Source organism: Cydia pomonella, chromosome 3 (assembly GCF_033807575.1).
Source record: "Cydia pomonella isolate Wapato2018A chromosome 3, ilCydPomo1, whole genome shotgun sequence".
In the NCBI taxonomy this organism is placed as follows: domain Eukaryota; kingdom Metazoa; phylum Arthropoda; class Insecta; order Lepidoptera; family Tortricidae; genus Cydia; species Cydia pomonella.
The window spans coordinates 15,568,663-15,586,226 of NC_084705.1; the positions used below are offsets into that span (position 1 = coordinate 15,568,663).

At 34.6% G+C, this 17,564-nt stretch overlaps 1 protein-coding gene across 2 annotated transcripts in view; it reads left to right on the plus strand.

Annotated features, from left to right (window-relative positions):
- The first annotated feature begins 9,494 nt into the window (after nt 1-9,494).
- LOC133516148 (suppressor of lurcher protein 1-like) overlaps nt 9,495-17,564 on the plus strand; it is a 90,690-nt gene continuing 82,620 nt past the window's right edge. For both annotated transcript variants that reach the window (XM_061848925.1, XM_061848927.1), the window contains exon 1: nt 9,495-9,746. In XM_061848925.1, the coding sequence (XP_061704909.1) occupies nt 9,727-9,746 (20 nt within the window). In that variant the 5' untranslated portion in view covers nt 9,495-9,726. The remainder of the gene's footprint in view (nt 9,747-17,564) is intronic.

The following is a 17,564-nucleotide window of genomic DNA, read 5'->3' on the forward strand; positions in this document are numbered from 1 at the left end:
ATAAATGTTTATATATACTATTTTAATCAAGTAAAAAAAAAGATAACTAGTTTTCAAAGTCTTTCTAACTACATACTATCCATATCCTATCCAGAGACATCAAAGTGACCAGGCTAGCGATTTTAAATATCAACATATTGCATTTATATAAAGTAAGATGTCAGTATTGAGAGAATTGTTTGAGAAAATAAAATTAGGTACCAACTTCGTTCGGAGTTTGTGGCACATTCCGTTGAGATAGGTACATATTCGCCAACAAAAGCAAGCACTCAATAAGCTTGTCATGGACTAAGTGCACCGTGGGTCTGCACTTATGAACCGGGACTCCCAGGGGACATTGTCCTATCTGTGGAGCAATTACGGTAATATGTTGTCTAGAACAACATAATTTTAACAGCTTTTACGAACCAATGGCCTATTAACACTTGATATAAATAGTATACTCAGTATATAGGACCTAACTGTATTCAAAATTCATGGTTATTTTATTATTGTTTTTGATGCTATCATAAGATTTTAGCAAAAAAGTTGGAGATCTTTAATTTGGTACCGCCGTTTAGATAAAGTAAATAACTAATGTATGTATGTATGTATTTTATTGCACATAAACAAAGTTTACACAATAATACAAAACAAAGTACTACGTTAAGTAAATTAAATCAAGTAAATACTTACCATAAATACGCATACCCTATAAACATATAGTTATACACATATACATAAATAGATAAATACATACATAAATAAAAAGTACTCAATTATAACAACATCAGAAGTCCACGCTCCGTTAGCAGAAGCCAAATATACATTTCTGAGAATAAATACGCAGGGGATGCGGAATTAATTAACACGTAGAAGAGTAATTTAAGAACATGCACAATATGCACATTCCTGCGGCGACGTATTGCAAGCCAGCCAAGCTGCGAACGGAATGAATGCAGTTGGTCATACTTGCGCAACCGAAATATATATCTAATAATACCTACATACATTTTGCAAGCGCTCAAGCTTCCCATCACGCAGTTCCTCCCGGAGGTCCTCAAAAGCAATGCAGACATAATCAAAAAGTAGCAGTAAAAGAGAGCGAGCATACGGTCTTGCTCGCTCTCTGCTCTCAAAAGAGAAAGAAATCTCTGCAGTCGCTAAATAATATAGCGTAGGAAACCGCCTCCTACTGATATATACGGTGTCTATGAAAATGTTTGGTCAGGGATAATACCCAAGTTTTTGACAATAGAAGACAGGGGGATCAAAGTTCTTAGGTAACACCACACCTGCCAGGCTGTAGGCACAACAAGAAATGTCAATATCACATGTGGTTTTTTGTTTCAATTCACTTTTAATTCAAAATAAAAGGCCCAGTTACAAATCCGTACACGGCGGGAATAAGTTGATAACTTGAGATATAAAATTGAAGAAATTTTAACCTAATGTCTATTTTAAGTTCAATTTAATATCTCAAGGTTAATACCTTCACACTTCTTCCCGCCGTGTTCCGAAACAGATCTTAAATCTTAAGTCGCATTTAATTTTACTGAACAGAGTGTGTAGTTCGTCAATATTAGCCAATCAATCCATTACCATTTGTATTGGTAACCGAACTTTAAAGATTTAGTAACGCCATCAATAAAGATGGAAAAAAGAAGAGGAGAGAGGGACCCACCCCGAAAGACTCCAGCGGCAAGGTTACACCATCCAGAGACCTTGTTGTCGACGCTTACTAGCTGGCGCTCCTAAACCAAGACAGGGCAGTTTAAGAAAGATTAATCGATAATAAAGTCCTCGTTGAAGCGTTATCACAGAAGTACTAATCAAATGTGAAGAATCCGATATATTCCAAGGTATGTAATGTATATGGTGTACATGAAAACATTTATTTCATAATACATGGATATAGTAGCTATGTTAGCAACATTATGCTATTCAAAAACATTTTATTACACTTATTGAAAAAAATATTTTTGCGTAAGTTTCTAGAGCTGCTTATTGACCTATATTTGGACGTAGTTAAAGGAAAAGGATCCAATCCACAAAAATACCAAAACATGAGTTAAGTATACCAGGCAGGCCTTTAATGTGTATATTTTCATTCAACAAAAAAGCACTGAGCTCACATAGCGTTTTCATATTTTAATCGACATCGGATACCATCCCCCATGTATGAAAGATTAAAAATGATATTCACCAATAAGTATTCAATACTCTTGGTACCTTGTTGTAAAATTAGGTTAGTGACAGGACTGGTTTATATAAATTTCAACAAGAAAAATCCAAACTGCTTGGAATCTTTTTGAGAAAATGCAATGAATACTTTTCGTCCTAAATATATATTAACAAAACTGATCCAACCCATTTGGAACGTTTTTGAGAAACTAATTTGACGATGTGTTAATACTTTAGCTAAACAACAAAAACGATTCAGCAAACTTGGATAACATTTGTGGAATTCTTGTTATTCCAGCATTGGTGTGTCAGTAAACAACAAAAACGATTCATGTTAAATATATTAACTTTACTTTAGGCTGACTTTTTAAATTTAAACAGCTTTATACTGAACCTAAAAGGCAGTTTTACTGCTATGATAGGCTAATTTTGAATTTTTTGCTTAATATGTCGACTTGGATCGTAATTCATAAACAAATTAAATAGATGAGGAAAAATAACAGAAAAAGAAATAATTCAAACTGTTTGAATCATTTTTGCAGGTTTAAATTAACTTGTTCTTATATTCAGCGTCAAACATCAAAGTCGGTTTAAGTTACTTGGATCTTTTTTGATAATTTACTCCAGGTATAGTTTCATAGTGGCAAATTAATCAACGGAAAAGATCCAGTTTACATGAATACGTTATAGGGGTTTTTTTTAATTTAAAATGGCAATACAATGCTAAATTTTAATAACGATCCATGTTAATTATATTGTTCATAAAAATTTGCTTTTAGTATTAATTTTGTTTATACGTTGCTGGTATTAATAATATTATAGTAATTATAATTTTGAAACTTTACCTATCATTTTTGTAACTAACAAAACTGATTTTGCTATTGCGTCATGCTGTGCATTGTCGCGAAAGACAGGTCTGTGGATTTTTATTGTAAGATTGGATTCTAAATTAAAAAACGTGGTACTGTGCATTGTGTGAACGGTGTAATGGGATAAAAAATGAGGAGGGTAGACCGTATATTTAGAGCGCTGGTCGACACGACTCCAAAAACTATTTGTAACGACAAAAATGGTGAGTAAAAGCTATTTTGGTCGAGTCCATCAAAACTTCTTCCGATATATTAAAGTTCTGTTCTAATATGTGTATGTTATTTTTTAGGTGAGAATAGCGATCTTAAATTTTTTGCAAGTAAGGCATGCTATGACAAGAATAAAAAAAAATGTCGAAAATAGGCATAAAAGTAAGTGGTATGGTTATAGTTATATTTCTTTTAATCTACAATTACTTTGGTATTAACTATTAAATATTCATTTTCCATTGGTTTTAGAAAAGATTAATATGTGATGAATTTGGTATGTCATGGGAAATATTGTTCAAAAATGGTATTTTGATTTATGTCCTAATTTTTTTTTTATGTAAACGATTAGTGATTATAAGAGGCTTTTATTATCATTAAACAGTTTTGTTAATACTCAATACTTTGATAAGCTATTACATTATTTTTTTAATAAAGTTTTTTATCTTTTCTTGGTGATTTTCTCGTTTTTTTTTTTCCAATTTATTGGGATGAATCCTTATTGCCTATTTAAAATGAAAAAGGTTACATGGAAAAAGTATTTTCTCAAAAAGGATCCAACCCCACATTTAATTAAATATCTCAAGAAATACGACATTAAACTAAATCGTTTATGTACAGAATCTTAAAACACGTCAAAACTCATGTTTCATCCAAATAAGTATTATGGGAAAAGTGAATCAGTAATGAGGAATACCATTTCTAACTTTAAACCTCCATAACTTTTGCTCATCTCGCTGTGGATTGAATCCTTTTCCTTTAACTACGTCCATTTATGTGTGGTAATTATGTTGTGCGCTCTGTAGCCGATCATGCAACGTATAACTACAATTGTCCAATGTTGTGTCAGCTCGTTGACAAGCAACGCGCGATGTTCTCCAATTTATGTGAATGTTTGCAGGAATATATGGCGTTGTACGTACACTGCCCTAATTTACGAAATGGAATTTTGGGGAAAGGTAACTAAATTATATTTGTATAATTATTGATGTTGTCACTACTAAAGTGTTTATGTCATAAATAAAGATCCTAGAAAATCAAAATAAAAAAGTTGCTTCTTCTTCTTCAGAACTTTAGTTTCATATAACACTTGGGTATTTTGAAATCCCTTAGAATTTTAGTTTAATATCACATATTTTAGATTAAGAGTAGGTAGGAGTTGGGTGTAGTGGGGATGGGGTGGGAGGAGGTTACCCAAACTACCCAGGACCGGAGTCAGTGGAAGAAAATGGTTCGAGCCCTATACCCCAGCAGGGGGTAACAGGGAAGAAAGAAGAAGAAAAGGATACATTAACACATACTCGTAGTATCATAATCCACATGAAAGCTAGGCTGAAATATACACCCTAATAAAGATATTATACATAAACGTCAGTTAGTTAGTAAAAGGAGTTAATGAATAGTCAGATCACACTTGAAACAAATAGTGAAACCTATTTTTCCGCGATAGCAGCAAGCGTTGGTGTATGCATATTATAAGTTAATAATACGAGCTTATTCTATTCTAAATCTTTGAAAAAAAGAAGAAATACTGGCTAAACGAGCAGTTTTAAACTATTAATCCAGGAACTTTGTCGACTTTTGTAATGGGGTTCGTCTGCGTCAAATCCGGTAGTTACGTTTTTTTCGAAATTTTCGCAGTTTTTTCGATTTTTGACAAAGTTATGTTCGCCGCGCAAGGTCTCAAACATGGATTATTCATACATCAAAAACAAGCCTGCAAAAAATCAGAACTACCAAATTTGACGCAAATGCTAATGTTTAAAGTTACTGGATTATATGCCAAAAATAATATTATAAGAATCCTGTTTCTTAATTGCTAAGATTCAAAAACAAGCAGTAGGTAGGTAGTGTTAAAAATAATAAAAAAACTGGCCAAGTGCGAGTCGGACTCGCACAGGAAGGGTTCCGTACCATTATCTATAAAAACGGTCACCCATCCAAGTGTACTGACCCCGCCCGACGTTGCTTAACTTCGGTGATTGGATGAGAACCTCGAGATTGGAAATAAATATTTATTTTAATCTGTTTTTAGTATTTGTTGTTGTAGTGGCAACAGAAATACATAATTTGTAGAAATTTCAACTGGCTAACTATCACGGTTCATGAGATACAGCCTGGTGACAGACGGACGGACGGACGAACGGACGGACAGCGGAGTCTCAGTAATAGGGTCCCGTTTGACCCTTTGGGTACGGAACCCTAAAAATTACAAGACTTACCAAAAATGTCATCAAACGTGTCTACCATCTAAAAACTCAATATTCTTTTAACTGAGAGACTAGCGATCGAGTTAATTATTATGTATCCATTTTTCACCTTATTGCAATGGATTGAGGTGAAGAAATGTATACATATTTATGAACTCGACCGTAGATTGCTGAATCTATATTATCAATTTCACAAACTTTGTGATGTCCATAAAGGCGATATTTCCTTATCGCATTATATTATAGTAAACTAAAATATTCGGTATGCAGCTCTCAGCGGACCGCAAGCAAATCAATTAATAAAGTTTGGTATACAAACATTCCGAACCATCCCCCACGGTACGATGTATTTTCATTTTGCTTGTCGCATCCAGAATTTGTGTCTGTTCAGGAAGAACACACTAAAATAAGAATTAAAACTTAGTTCTGGGGATTATAACTAAGTTATCTCTTGGTTTTGAAATAAACTATGTTCGGGCAATTGGCTCCAAATGAAAATAATATATTTGGATTTGGAATTAACCGCCAATATATCAGAAACAATGTTACTTGTTGTTAATACTAAAAAAATTGTTTTATATACCTAGGTATTACCTAAGTGTATTTTGATTCGTTTCTTGCTTGTTACTTAGCTTGTTGTTTTACCTTAATGTTTAGTAAAATCTAATCATAAGTAATATATTCAATTTAATCTCATTTTGGTATGTTTTAAAAGAGAAGTATGAAGTAATTAAAAAACCGGCCAAGTGCGAGTCGGACTCGCATAGGAAGGGTTGCGTACCCTTATCTATAAAAACGGTCACCCATCCAAGTACTGACCCCGCCCGACGTTGCTTAACTTCGGTGATTGGATGAGAACCTCGAGATTGGAAAGAAATATTTATTTTATTCTGTTTTTAGTATTTGTTGTTATAGCGGCAACAGAAATACATAATCTGTAGGAATTCCAGCTGGCTAACTATCACGGTTCATGAGATACAGCCTGGTGACAGACGGACGGACGGACGGACAGCGAAGTCTCAGTAATAGGGTCCCGTTTGACCCTTTGGGTACGGAACCCTAAAAAGTATTATTTATTAAATACCTATATGAATGTGAATAGGATAAGTACACGCCATTAGGTATATTTCTTTGTATAATTTCATTACGACAGCGCATTTAAGCGCTGGTGGCCTAGCGGTAAGAGCGTGCGACTTGCAATCCGGAGGTCGCGGGTTCAAACCCCGGCTCGTACCAATGAGTTTTTCTGAACTTATGTACGAAATATAATTTGATATTTACCAGTCGCTTTCGGTGAAGGAAAACATCGTGAGGAAACCGGACTAATCCTAACAAGGTCTAGTTTACCCTCTGGGTTGGAAGATCAGATGGCAGTCGCTTTCGTAAAAACTAGTCCCTACGCCAAATCTTGGGATTAGTTGTCAACCGGACCCCAGGCTCCCATGAGCCATGGCAAAATGCTGGGACAACGCGAGGAAGAAGAAGAAGAAGAATTTCATTACGACAACAAATAACGAATCTGAAACATGGTGTCACCCTATTTCACAGACAGAAATTTCATAGAATCTCGTTTCTCAGAAATTATTTCATATATTATTTGGGTCATATACTTTCAGTTCTAATATTATTGTTTCATAGACCATTTACTTGGTTGAAACATATTTCACAGTAATTCAGTTGAATGTATATTACTATAAAACTTTTATATTTAGAAACTTATCAAACAGTAGAGTTATGTTTCGCGTATTCTTGTTTCGTAGACATTCATAGATGGTTGTTTCATAGGAACTGTTTAATATAATATTTAGTTCGAGTATTTTCTTTTCAAATATTATTATTTCAGAACTTATGTACTTCATGTAAATTTATTAAAAAGAAACTCAATGCAAAATTGTAATATTAGAACTGCGACCTCCGTAGAAACAAACTGTTGCCAGAAAAGTAGGTTAGGTTAGAACTGCGACCCCCGCAGAAACAAACTGTTGCCAGAAAAGTAGGTTAGGTTAAGTTAGAACTGCGACCTCTGCGGAAACAAACTGTTGCTAGAAAAGTAGGTTAGGTTAGGTTAGAACTGCGACCACCGCAGAAACAAACTGTTGCCAGAAAAGTAAGTTAGAACTGCGACCCCTGCGGAAACAAACTGTTGCCGGAAAAATAGGTTAGATTAGGTTAGAATTGCGGCCCCCGCAGAAACAAACTGTTGCTAGAAAAGTAGGTTAGGTTAGGTTAGAACTGCGACCACAGCAGAAACAAATTGCTAAATTACATAAAGATCTATGGTTTAATTTTTGACAAAGTAAGTATTGAATTACTGAGTTAGAAAATAAAGGATTTCAGCGTTTGGAAAATTGATCCCCTAAGAGATAAAAAAATGGTTGTAAGTTTGTATCGAGTATGAGTATTTATTTAAGTGAGGGACTTAAAACTTCTTAGAAAAATATAATTTCTTAGAAAACATATTTCTTGGGATCTAAAATAGAGCTGAAAATGTTGCTTCAAATGAGAGACCTGCGTAAATAGTATAATATTGTAAATTTTTCCTCAAAGGAGATGATATTTCTTTGAGCTGAGGACTCAAAATTTCGTACATAGACATTGTGCCAGACAAATGTCTCCTGTTGTCAAATTATTTACCCAACTGGGTGTGTAGCCAACTTGCCAATCGTTAACGCTCCGTAGCAAACGAAACGCAATTGTCACTGTCGCACTAATATGGATATTCGGACGCGGGTACGTCCTTAAACTACGTCCAAAAGAGTGGTATGGGTATTGTGAATGTCATTTTGCTTTGTGTGGTAGGGCACAGCGCAGCGGATGTCATTCCAGATCTAGAGCAGAGCCGAACTGGGGAAGTACCTCCACCTTACAGAAAACCGCAGCCAAATAACACTAGACCCTACTCATAGTGTTGTGTTTCTGCCAGTGAGTAAGGTTGCCAGAGCTCAACGAGGAGGGGGGTTAGGGTCGGCAATGCGCATGTAACTCCTCTGGAGTTGCAGGCGTACATAGGCTACGGAGACTGCTTACCATCAGGCGGGCCTTATGCTTGTTTGCCACCGACGTAATATTAAACAAAAAGGGTGGTAGAAAGTGAACAATTGGCATCTTGTAATGCAATGTAGAATTACAACAATCAAGATAAAAATCCACGCGAACGAAGTCCCTGGCAACAGCTAGTTATTATGATAAGTCTGCCTGCCTACTGCCTGTGAGTCTGCCTATCCTACGATATTTTTTGTAAGAATAGTGAAATTTGCTTTTTTGAATGACTTGAAGGTATATGGTTCTTTCCTTTTTACTCCGTTGCGCTAAAAACATACCGGAATGTGTTCTTGAGATATGCCTAAGTACATACCTATTTATTAGCACGGTGTAATTGAATTCCCTTAAATCTTCACTAGTTCAATTTATTGGATTAGATTGATTACAATGATTACTTTCCTGCTAAATGGGTTTTATATTCAGAGTAGGACAGTAATTTTTTTATCAATATTCAAATTGTATAGTTGATAATAGGCTTAATACATATAATTAAATTAGCTCTATTCCTCACAAGAACTGGATGTATTTAATATGTATTTATGGATTATTCTATAAAACGGCATACCTATACTAATTTCACACTCTATAAACATTAAATAAACACGATAAAAAACTAATGGAACATGCCACCCCGCGCTACTCCCGGTGCACATGGCTTGAAATAAACTTGTTATTAAAATTACTAATCCTGGTCTGTTTTAGCGTAACTGGAAGATAATGCCTTTTTTATATCACTATGAAATTATTTTACTTACCTTGAATTCTACGAAACTAAAATTACATGCTTGTAACCTATACGTGCGTCATAATAATATTTAATTACAAACATAAACGGCACCTGGCCGTAAAAAAGTGTCGTCAAAAAATAAATCAATTACCATCTTTCATCGTCCCTTAACGTCTCACTTGATCCGAAAAAATGCAAAACGAATACCTTTTCTTCATTCCATACAAATATTCAACCCCTAGGCGTGAGGCTGAAGTGACGGGCAGTCTACCGCGTGAGCCTTCGCGGACGGACGTCGACGAGCCTACGATCGTAGTCGCCGCCTACGCCGTAGGCGCGCTGAGAGACGTAATAATGCACTAGACAATTGAATTTAAAAACCGCGACGGCAGCCTGCCTGATTGAACCCAGTGGACTAGATTTTCTTCTTTTATTCGGCACGTGAACTACGCTGACTTTTTATGAATGCTTAAAAGTGTAGGACTTTTAATGGCATTGCAACGAAAAAATGAGTTTTAGAAATTGTGGGTAAGTGAATTTTTCATTAATTCGATACTTTTATGAGCAAAACAAGAAATAAAATTTGAATAGAGATCTAAACACTACCTGTAATCATTAAATAATATTATTTATAACTAGGTAATAGTACCAGTATTGTAATATTTAATAAATTAAAAATTAAAAACGCGGTCGGTGACAATATTATTAATGTAATTCTTATTGATAGTGTAGTCTGTACCGCGATAGAGCACATTTTTTGGATATCGCATTCAATTTTCTTTGTTGTATTAAAATATATATAACAGTTATTATCCACCGTAAAGTGGTTTATAAAAACATTTTATTCAATATACTATATTTGAAACGCACTTAAATATTCACGTGACACTTAAAAGTTTCTGTGCGGAATTGTGCATGTTTGGTTGTTACCTACTTTCAATTAGATTATATTTTTGGATATCCGTTCATTGTAGTATAAAGACTATTAATTATTACAAGACGGCACTTTCACATTGGTTCTTGGATGAAACATATAGCTTTAATAAAATATTTTAACGTCATTAACTTCGGTAATCCAGCGATATGAAAATGGGTTTGATGACGAAAAGTACAGTTTTAATATTAAAATATTCTTAAAAAGAGCTCAATCGATAAATCTAAGAGCTGCATTGTTTTAGTATCAGGTATATTATATCACTACTGCTTGTAATATGAAGATCTATAACAAAAAATTCTTTGAATATGATCAATTACAGTGCATACAAAAAAAAAAAATATTTAAAAAAAAACAGGGACAATTACATACATTTTGTGGGTCACACTAGGCTAAGCCTGTCCCGTGACTCCACGTTTGCGTATTCTGTTACGACGTAGAAACGACTTTTACATATATTTCACCTACTATTTCAAATACACTATTTGTCATTATCACTATTCGGTCATGCATTATACATAGTTTCATTATTTATTTGTCATCTCATATATTATCATTATCAATTTGATTCGCTATAAATAATTGAGATCAGCGAGTGTGTGCGCGCGTGTGTGTGTGTGTGTGTGTGTGTGTGTGTGTGTGTGTGTGTGTGTGTGTGTGTGTGTGTGTGTGTGTACGTGTGTGTGTGTGTGAGTCTGTATAAGCTACGTAATTATTTGCAGGATATTTTCAGCTTCTTTTTGTTCAGTGTCAAGTAGCCATTTTCACACCCTAGTTTTCTAACACTTGTTTCTTTTATTTCGCACCTTTTAACGACTGCATTGTACAGATGGGGATGTGCAAAGTCGGCGAAACGGCGGGCAAAGGCAGTACGCACTTTAGCTACTGGGATTTTAAAAGTTCTAGCTTTTAGCAGGTTGTTGTACCCCTCGGACAGTAAGATTTCTTTATGTGCTTTACAAGTGGTTTCCAAGATGTAAAGCTTGCGGACACTTAATACTTCAGCCTCTTTGTACAACAGATTGGTTGAGAACTGGCGAGGCTTCTTAAGCATAACTTTAAGTAATGAGCGTTGCGCTCTTTCAAGCGTGATGAGAATTCACAAATCAAGAAGTGACAAATTCAATTATATAACTAAACTATCAAAGTTTAACCTACATCTAAAAATAAATAATACTAAACTTAAAATAAAATACTTACTAAAAAATATCCCCCTGCGGCATATTGCCGTAGATGCTGGCAGCATTCCCTCGCTGTATTGCAAGACTAATTCTTTGAGCGAGGAAGCTGCCAGCTCTGCGGTCGCCGGTGACCTCTGCTAGCCTTACTGAAAGTTCCCTAATGAGCTTAAGTGCACTTGGACCCCACGGGCCAAGGGTCTCGACGTCAAAAGGTATGAAATTGTATTCGGCGCCGAGACCCCTATATTTGGTCATTTTTAATTTTTCGGCCGCTTCTGCCGCCGCGCCGACCTTAGCAGATGTACCGTGGAAATGAGACGGGATGTCTACACAAGGTGGCGTCCCATACCAGCACCCGTCCCATCTTCCACGGAATTAGTGTCATTCCGTTCGGTCTCTTACCATCGTCTCTTCAAATGCCGGCGGGCTCAAGTAGAGCTGGCACGTTGACGCTGGCGAGAGACCGGCGGAGAATATCGTTGAGCGCGGCGTGTCGGGAGAAGCGGCCGGCGCTCCTTTGGCAAGAGACGTGGTGTCCAAGGACGTCGACGATAGTGCCGCAGGGGCACCTATGTGGGGTATTTAAGTTTTTAGAAATGTACCATATTTGAGAATTTAAAAGCTATAATCTAGATATAGTCTTTAGGAATTGCTCATTTAAGTACCTATTAGCTCCTGTTTAACAACCCAGCCGAACATTGGATCATAGGCAACTTGTGCATTCACTTTGTACATAGCAGTATTTAACATTTCACCGGGAGTCATTTTTATGTAGGAAAGATAACTTATGGTCAACACCGATATTTTTTAAATAGAAATGTACCATATTGGAACATTTAAAAGCTATAAACTAGATAATAGTTTTTAGGAGTTGCTCATTTAAGTACCTATTAGCTCCTGTTTAAGAACCTAGCCGAACATTGGGTCATAGGCAACTTGTGCATTCACTTTGTACACGTATTTAACATTTCACCGGGAGTCATTTTTATGTAGGAAAGATAACTTATGGTCAACCACGATATTTTTATATAGGAAATATAACTTATGGTCAACCACGATATTTTTTATCCAACTTTAGCGTTTATTTCATAGCACCTCAAAAATTTTCCTATGCTAAATATAGATTGGCTTGAAAAGTTATCGGGCTTTCTCCCATTAATAGGAATTTAAATATTTATACAGAATGAACTGTTTTTAAGTATCAGCCAGGAATTAGAGCAACGTGTAGCACGTTTACGGCACTGAGAATAACTAGGTTCGAGGTTTACTTATGTTACTGTATAAACAACGAAAATACCCATATCAGACAAAAAAATACCTCCGAAGTTTAATTGAATCACACATAAGGACATATTTATTATTACTTTGATCTTTATTATTTACTTTATTCGGAAACAACTCAACCAATAAAGAAATATTGAAAAGTATTGTTTACTATAATCGTTTCACGTTAGTTGCTTATTATGACATGTGTTTTCTCTATGAGGATACTCGTACACAGGCGTGGTATTTAAACTTTACAATTTGTTTAAGTTTCGATATTAAGTATGTTTTTAATATTAAAAACGTTTTTATAGAAAATACCCAGAGTTTGATGTTTATGTGTTATTAGTACCCCAATAAGTGGTAGTTTATAGACAAAATCCATTATTTCTGCTAGTATAATATGTACTGGACCAAAATGAAATATATTTTCAGCATCTTTGCTGGGACAAAAACAAAATAGAAGCGTTCGAAATAATGTTAAATGCCTTAGGATGGAACGGAGATTTTTTTTTGCTACGAAAGAAAAAAAAAAGAGATGTTAAAATATTTTAAAATCGTGCTTTTTCATTACTTTTATCTTTAAGACAAGTCTCATTCACGTCGCTTGACAATATCTGAATAAAGGCAAAATAACACAAATTTATTTAGAAACTACTCGTACTGTAACTATAAAATTCAGTAACTTAAATATTGTTTATGGCAAGGTATCTGGCGCTTGCTTGAGCCATGGTGGACACCACCAAAGAGAATGTGAGACGAGCTCCGAGGGCGCCAAACCTCGGGAAGCTGACTTGGTATATTTTTTTATTATTTGTCAGGAATGCGACAATTATTAAGGTCTCAAAATTCAAAATTCAAAATACAAAAATTTATCCTGCAAGTAGGCTTCAAGGGCTCTTTTACAAGTCAATACAACATTTATAGTAACATCATATAGTGACATGAAAAAATACATAACAACATTTATAAATACAACAGCCAATACCTGGGTAAACATTACATTATAATAATCTTAAAATAAATAATTACTACAATACAATAGAGATGTATAGTCTCTATGGTTAAAAACATATTAAATCTGGAGATGTAAAAGGTCCCCAATGTCAGAGTACTAATACTAATAAAATTTGGAGGTGTAAAGTATCTCCAAGTGTCAAAATAAAATTTATACTAAATAAATAAACCGCGTCTGGACTGTTAAACTAGCAGTCTCATAAACTAATGCTACAGAATACATAACTAGTATGTACAGTCAAGGTATTAAATATCGATACGGACAAAGTGCCAAAAATATGTATACACGACCTTATTGCCTATATATTAAGGTAGTGTGTACATATTTTTGTCACTTTGTCCGTATCGATATTTATAACCTTGACTGTACCAAGTCAAATAATATATTATACAGTATGACAGAGACGTATAGTCTCCACGGTTAATACATTAAGTTTGGAGATGTATAAGGTCCCCACGGTCTGAGAAAAATAATAATGACATTAATAAAATTTGGAGGTGTAAAGGTTCTCCAAATGTCAAAGAATAAAAAAAAATAAAAAATTGTATGAAATACATGTTTCACGTCAAGAGACTGTTAAGCTAACAATCTTAAAACTAGTTCTACAGAATACATAACTAATATGTATTTAATATGTAAATGTCATCATCAAAATAACTAAAACATAACAAACATTAATACATAAGGTTGAGCAGCTAGAAACAACAGCGCCATATGCCTCTCCGGGACACTGCACGCAAAACTATTACAGCTTTTGAGACTGGATACTTGGCCATGATTCCGTGTCTCCCAAGTAGTCATCTATTTTATAGTATCCCTTTTTGAGAAGTGCATTTTTGACGTATTGCTTGAATGAAGTATAGGGAAGGTTCCATGCCTCTAAGGGTACTTTGTTATAAAATGTTACACAGTTTCCCATGAACTTATTACTATTGAGACTACTAACTTATGTTTATTTCGCGTAATATCTACATACAAATAATTAACAATACTGCCCCTTCGGCATGCTTTCGAGGTTGATGGCAAAAAGGAAATAATATACATATATGAAAAATAGTAATAATATAATATAATATAATAATACGAAATAAAATAAAATATTTATTATACGTAAAAATAAATGAATTCAATTTTAACAAGCAACATTGATTGAATTGCTATCGGCGCGTATGACGCCAAAGCGATCGAAAGTAAACACGTAATATAGCCCCATCCATGTTGTAGGACTGTTATTGCCAACTGCTGGGCGAGCTCGGCGGACGTGTTGACCGCTCGGACCAACCAGTATTAACGCGTATCTCTGGCGCGCTCTCTTTATTAATGTCTCGGTCACGTTACGCTGGTCTACGCGACAACACGGTCCGCCCGCGCTCGCGCGATGACAATCTCACTGTACTGTACTTGTACTTGTCTTTCCAGTTGCCGATTCACACTATGTAGTATATGTACCCACTTGTTTCTTACAAAAATAAATAAGTTGTTTTGTTTTAGAATATATTTTATGCTATTCGTGCACTATGTAAATAATGTATATTACGATTGTTTATATTTCTCTATGTAAGTGAATTGTAATATTCGTTTGGAGAAATAAATTCTTAAACCATAAACCATTTTTCTAAAAAAATATTTGATTTAGTTCCAAAACTGAAATCGTAATTTCATGTAAGACGTAAGTTTATGTACTTAGATGGCTAAAATGTTAAAACATATCTTAGATATCCATAAGAGTAAAACTTTGCACCTAGCTGCCAAATGACGAGATACGAAAAAATTCATTCAAATATTTTCAAAATTTAGCCTGTATAACCAATGTTGGCAAATGAGACGTATGCATAATTCAATGAAATAGATTTGATTACCTATCCCTTACCCATTGAGATAACGCATTATTCGAGAGTTTACGGGTTAAACAATGCCTGAGGCCGATCCGATTAAGAGGCATAAGCATACTAGCAAAGATTTATATAAATCTAGATATCTTTATATTCTCTGATACTAGTAGGATTTGAGTTACATGAGGTATTGCGTAGTTTGCATAGTCATATGAAAATTAATATCGAAATTTGATTTCGACACTAAATTTGACTAAACAGTAAGGTCAATACGGATAAGTGTGGCTGGCATTCTTATTGGGGCCTATTTATATATTGATTAGTGTTTATTGTGAGTTCATACATTTGCCACTTAACGCAGGTAGCAAGTAGCAAATGTATGAACTGGCAACAAACACCAATCAATATGAAGGCCAGCCATACTTACTCGTACATGTATGCCACAACCTTATAATTATAAAATTTATAATCAAAAGAACTACTTTAGTATGACTAATATTGGCTATGACTAAGTAACTTAAGTCTTATGAATGTTTGTTATATTGAATTTGTTGTATCATAGCTGCTTGCTGATATAACATATGCTGCATATTTAAAATACTCTTATGTTTCCGTGGATTCCTTAAAATAATTCCTAACTATTTTTCTAGTTATACTTCTACTCATTTTAAATTGTTGTTGAATTGGTAGATATCAAATCGAAGTTAGATTTTAATGTTTGAATGCCTCTCCAGTAATATAAAACCGGTCGTTAAACTCGCAACCCGTTAATACCGAAAGCATTATAAGCATTTTTCATATCGTATTCAAATTATTTTCGTATCACAGCGGATTTCCTTCTCTCAGAATATAGACGAGTCATGGAATTAGACACAGCCTGCAACATTATTAATGAATTTCCGATATTGCTTCCTACGAATTTAATATTCCACTTCAGAAATTTGGAAGCGATTGTATCTCACGGGCTTATTACTTGTTTTTTTCTCATAGATTTATTTACCTTCTGTTTTTAGAAGATCTTGAAATATAACATTGATTTGTAACTGGAGGGTTATTAGGTTGCTGCCGTGTCACGTGCAACTCATACTCATACGAGAGTTTCGAGATAATTCTTTACGCTATCGGCAAAAAAATGAAGTTATAGATTTGTTTTCGATCGTAACCTCTTACTCGTTCTTGTCAAATATATAATCTAATACAAGGACATAAATAACATCATTTTGTAGAATTGATTTGAGTTTAGGTTTTTAAGTAGATACAGTCTGTTCAGAAAGAGAAGAGTCGTGGAATGTATTGGGCCCCATAAATTCCACGACTCTTCTCTTTTCGCACAGACTCTATATATAGTTGTTCTAGTCACTTTATTAGATACTGTCAACAGGGGTGAATGCAAAATCTACTAATTTTTACAATCGCACGATACAATCTGTGGGTTTTTTTTTAAAGAAATTATCAGATAAATGTCATCCCCGGTATTTCATCTATAACGCGCGACATTAATAGCCTCCTAGCCTAGTCGGGTTCGAATTCCGGTTAGGGTATATTGTTCCTGAGTTATTTATGCATCTTATCTTGGTTCTAATAACTGTAATTATTTATATATTACCGTAAAAATCTGTTTTAAATTAAAATGCGCTTTCCCTAGTTAAAAATATTTTTTCGTAGGTAAGGCTTCTGTGAAAACTAATTTTAACTGTGATTTTTAGTCAAAACTAGTTTTCGCCAAAGCCACTAAGGTTTTTATGGCTTTGAAGAATTTTTGTACACCTTATATCTAACGACAGGGCGTTCCACAGCCGCACAGCTCAAAATGTGAAAGAGTCAATATAATTTCATACAAGGAGGGGGAACAAGTATATATTTTATTAATTTACGTATAATCATTGAACAATGGAGTGTTTTCAATCATCTTGCCCTGCGTATGTAGCTATCACGAATACCTCGAAACCTTTATTTTATCTGTATAGTATCCAAATGAAAGAATTGTTAACTTATACATAAGTTAGCAGGATTAGGTACTTAATATATTTGAGTCATGCATGAAGCGCTAGAAGTTTGCAGACTTATAAGTGTGAGGATCAAAACAATTCGATCCTTGAAAATTATGTACCAAAACTT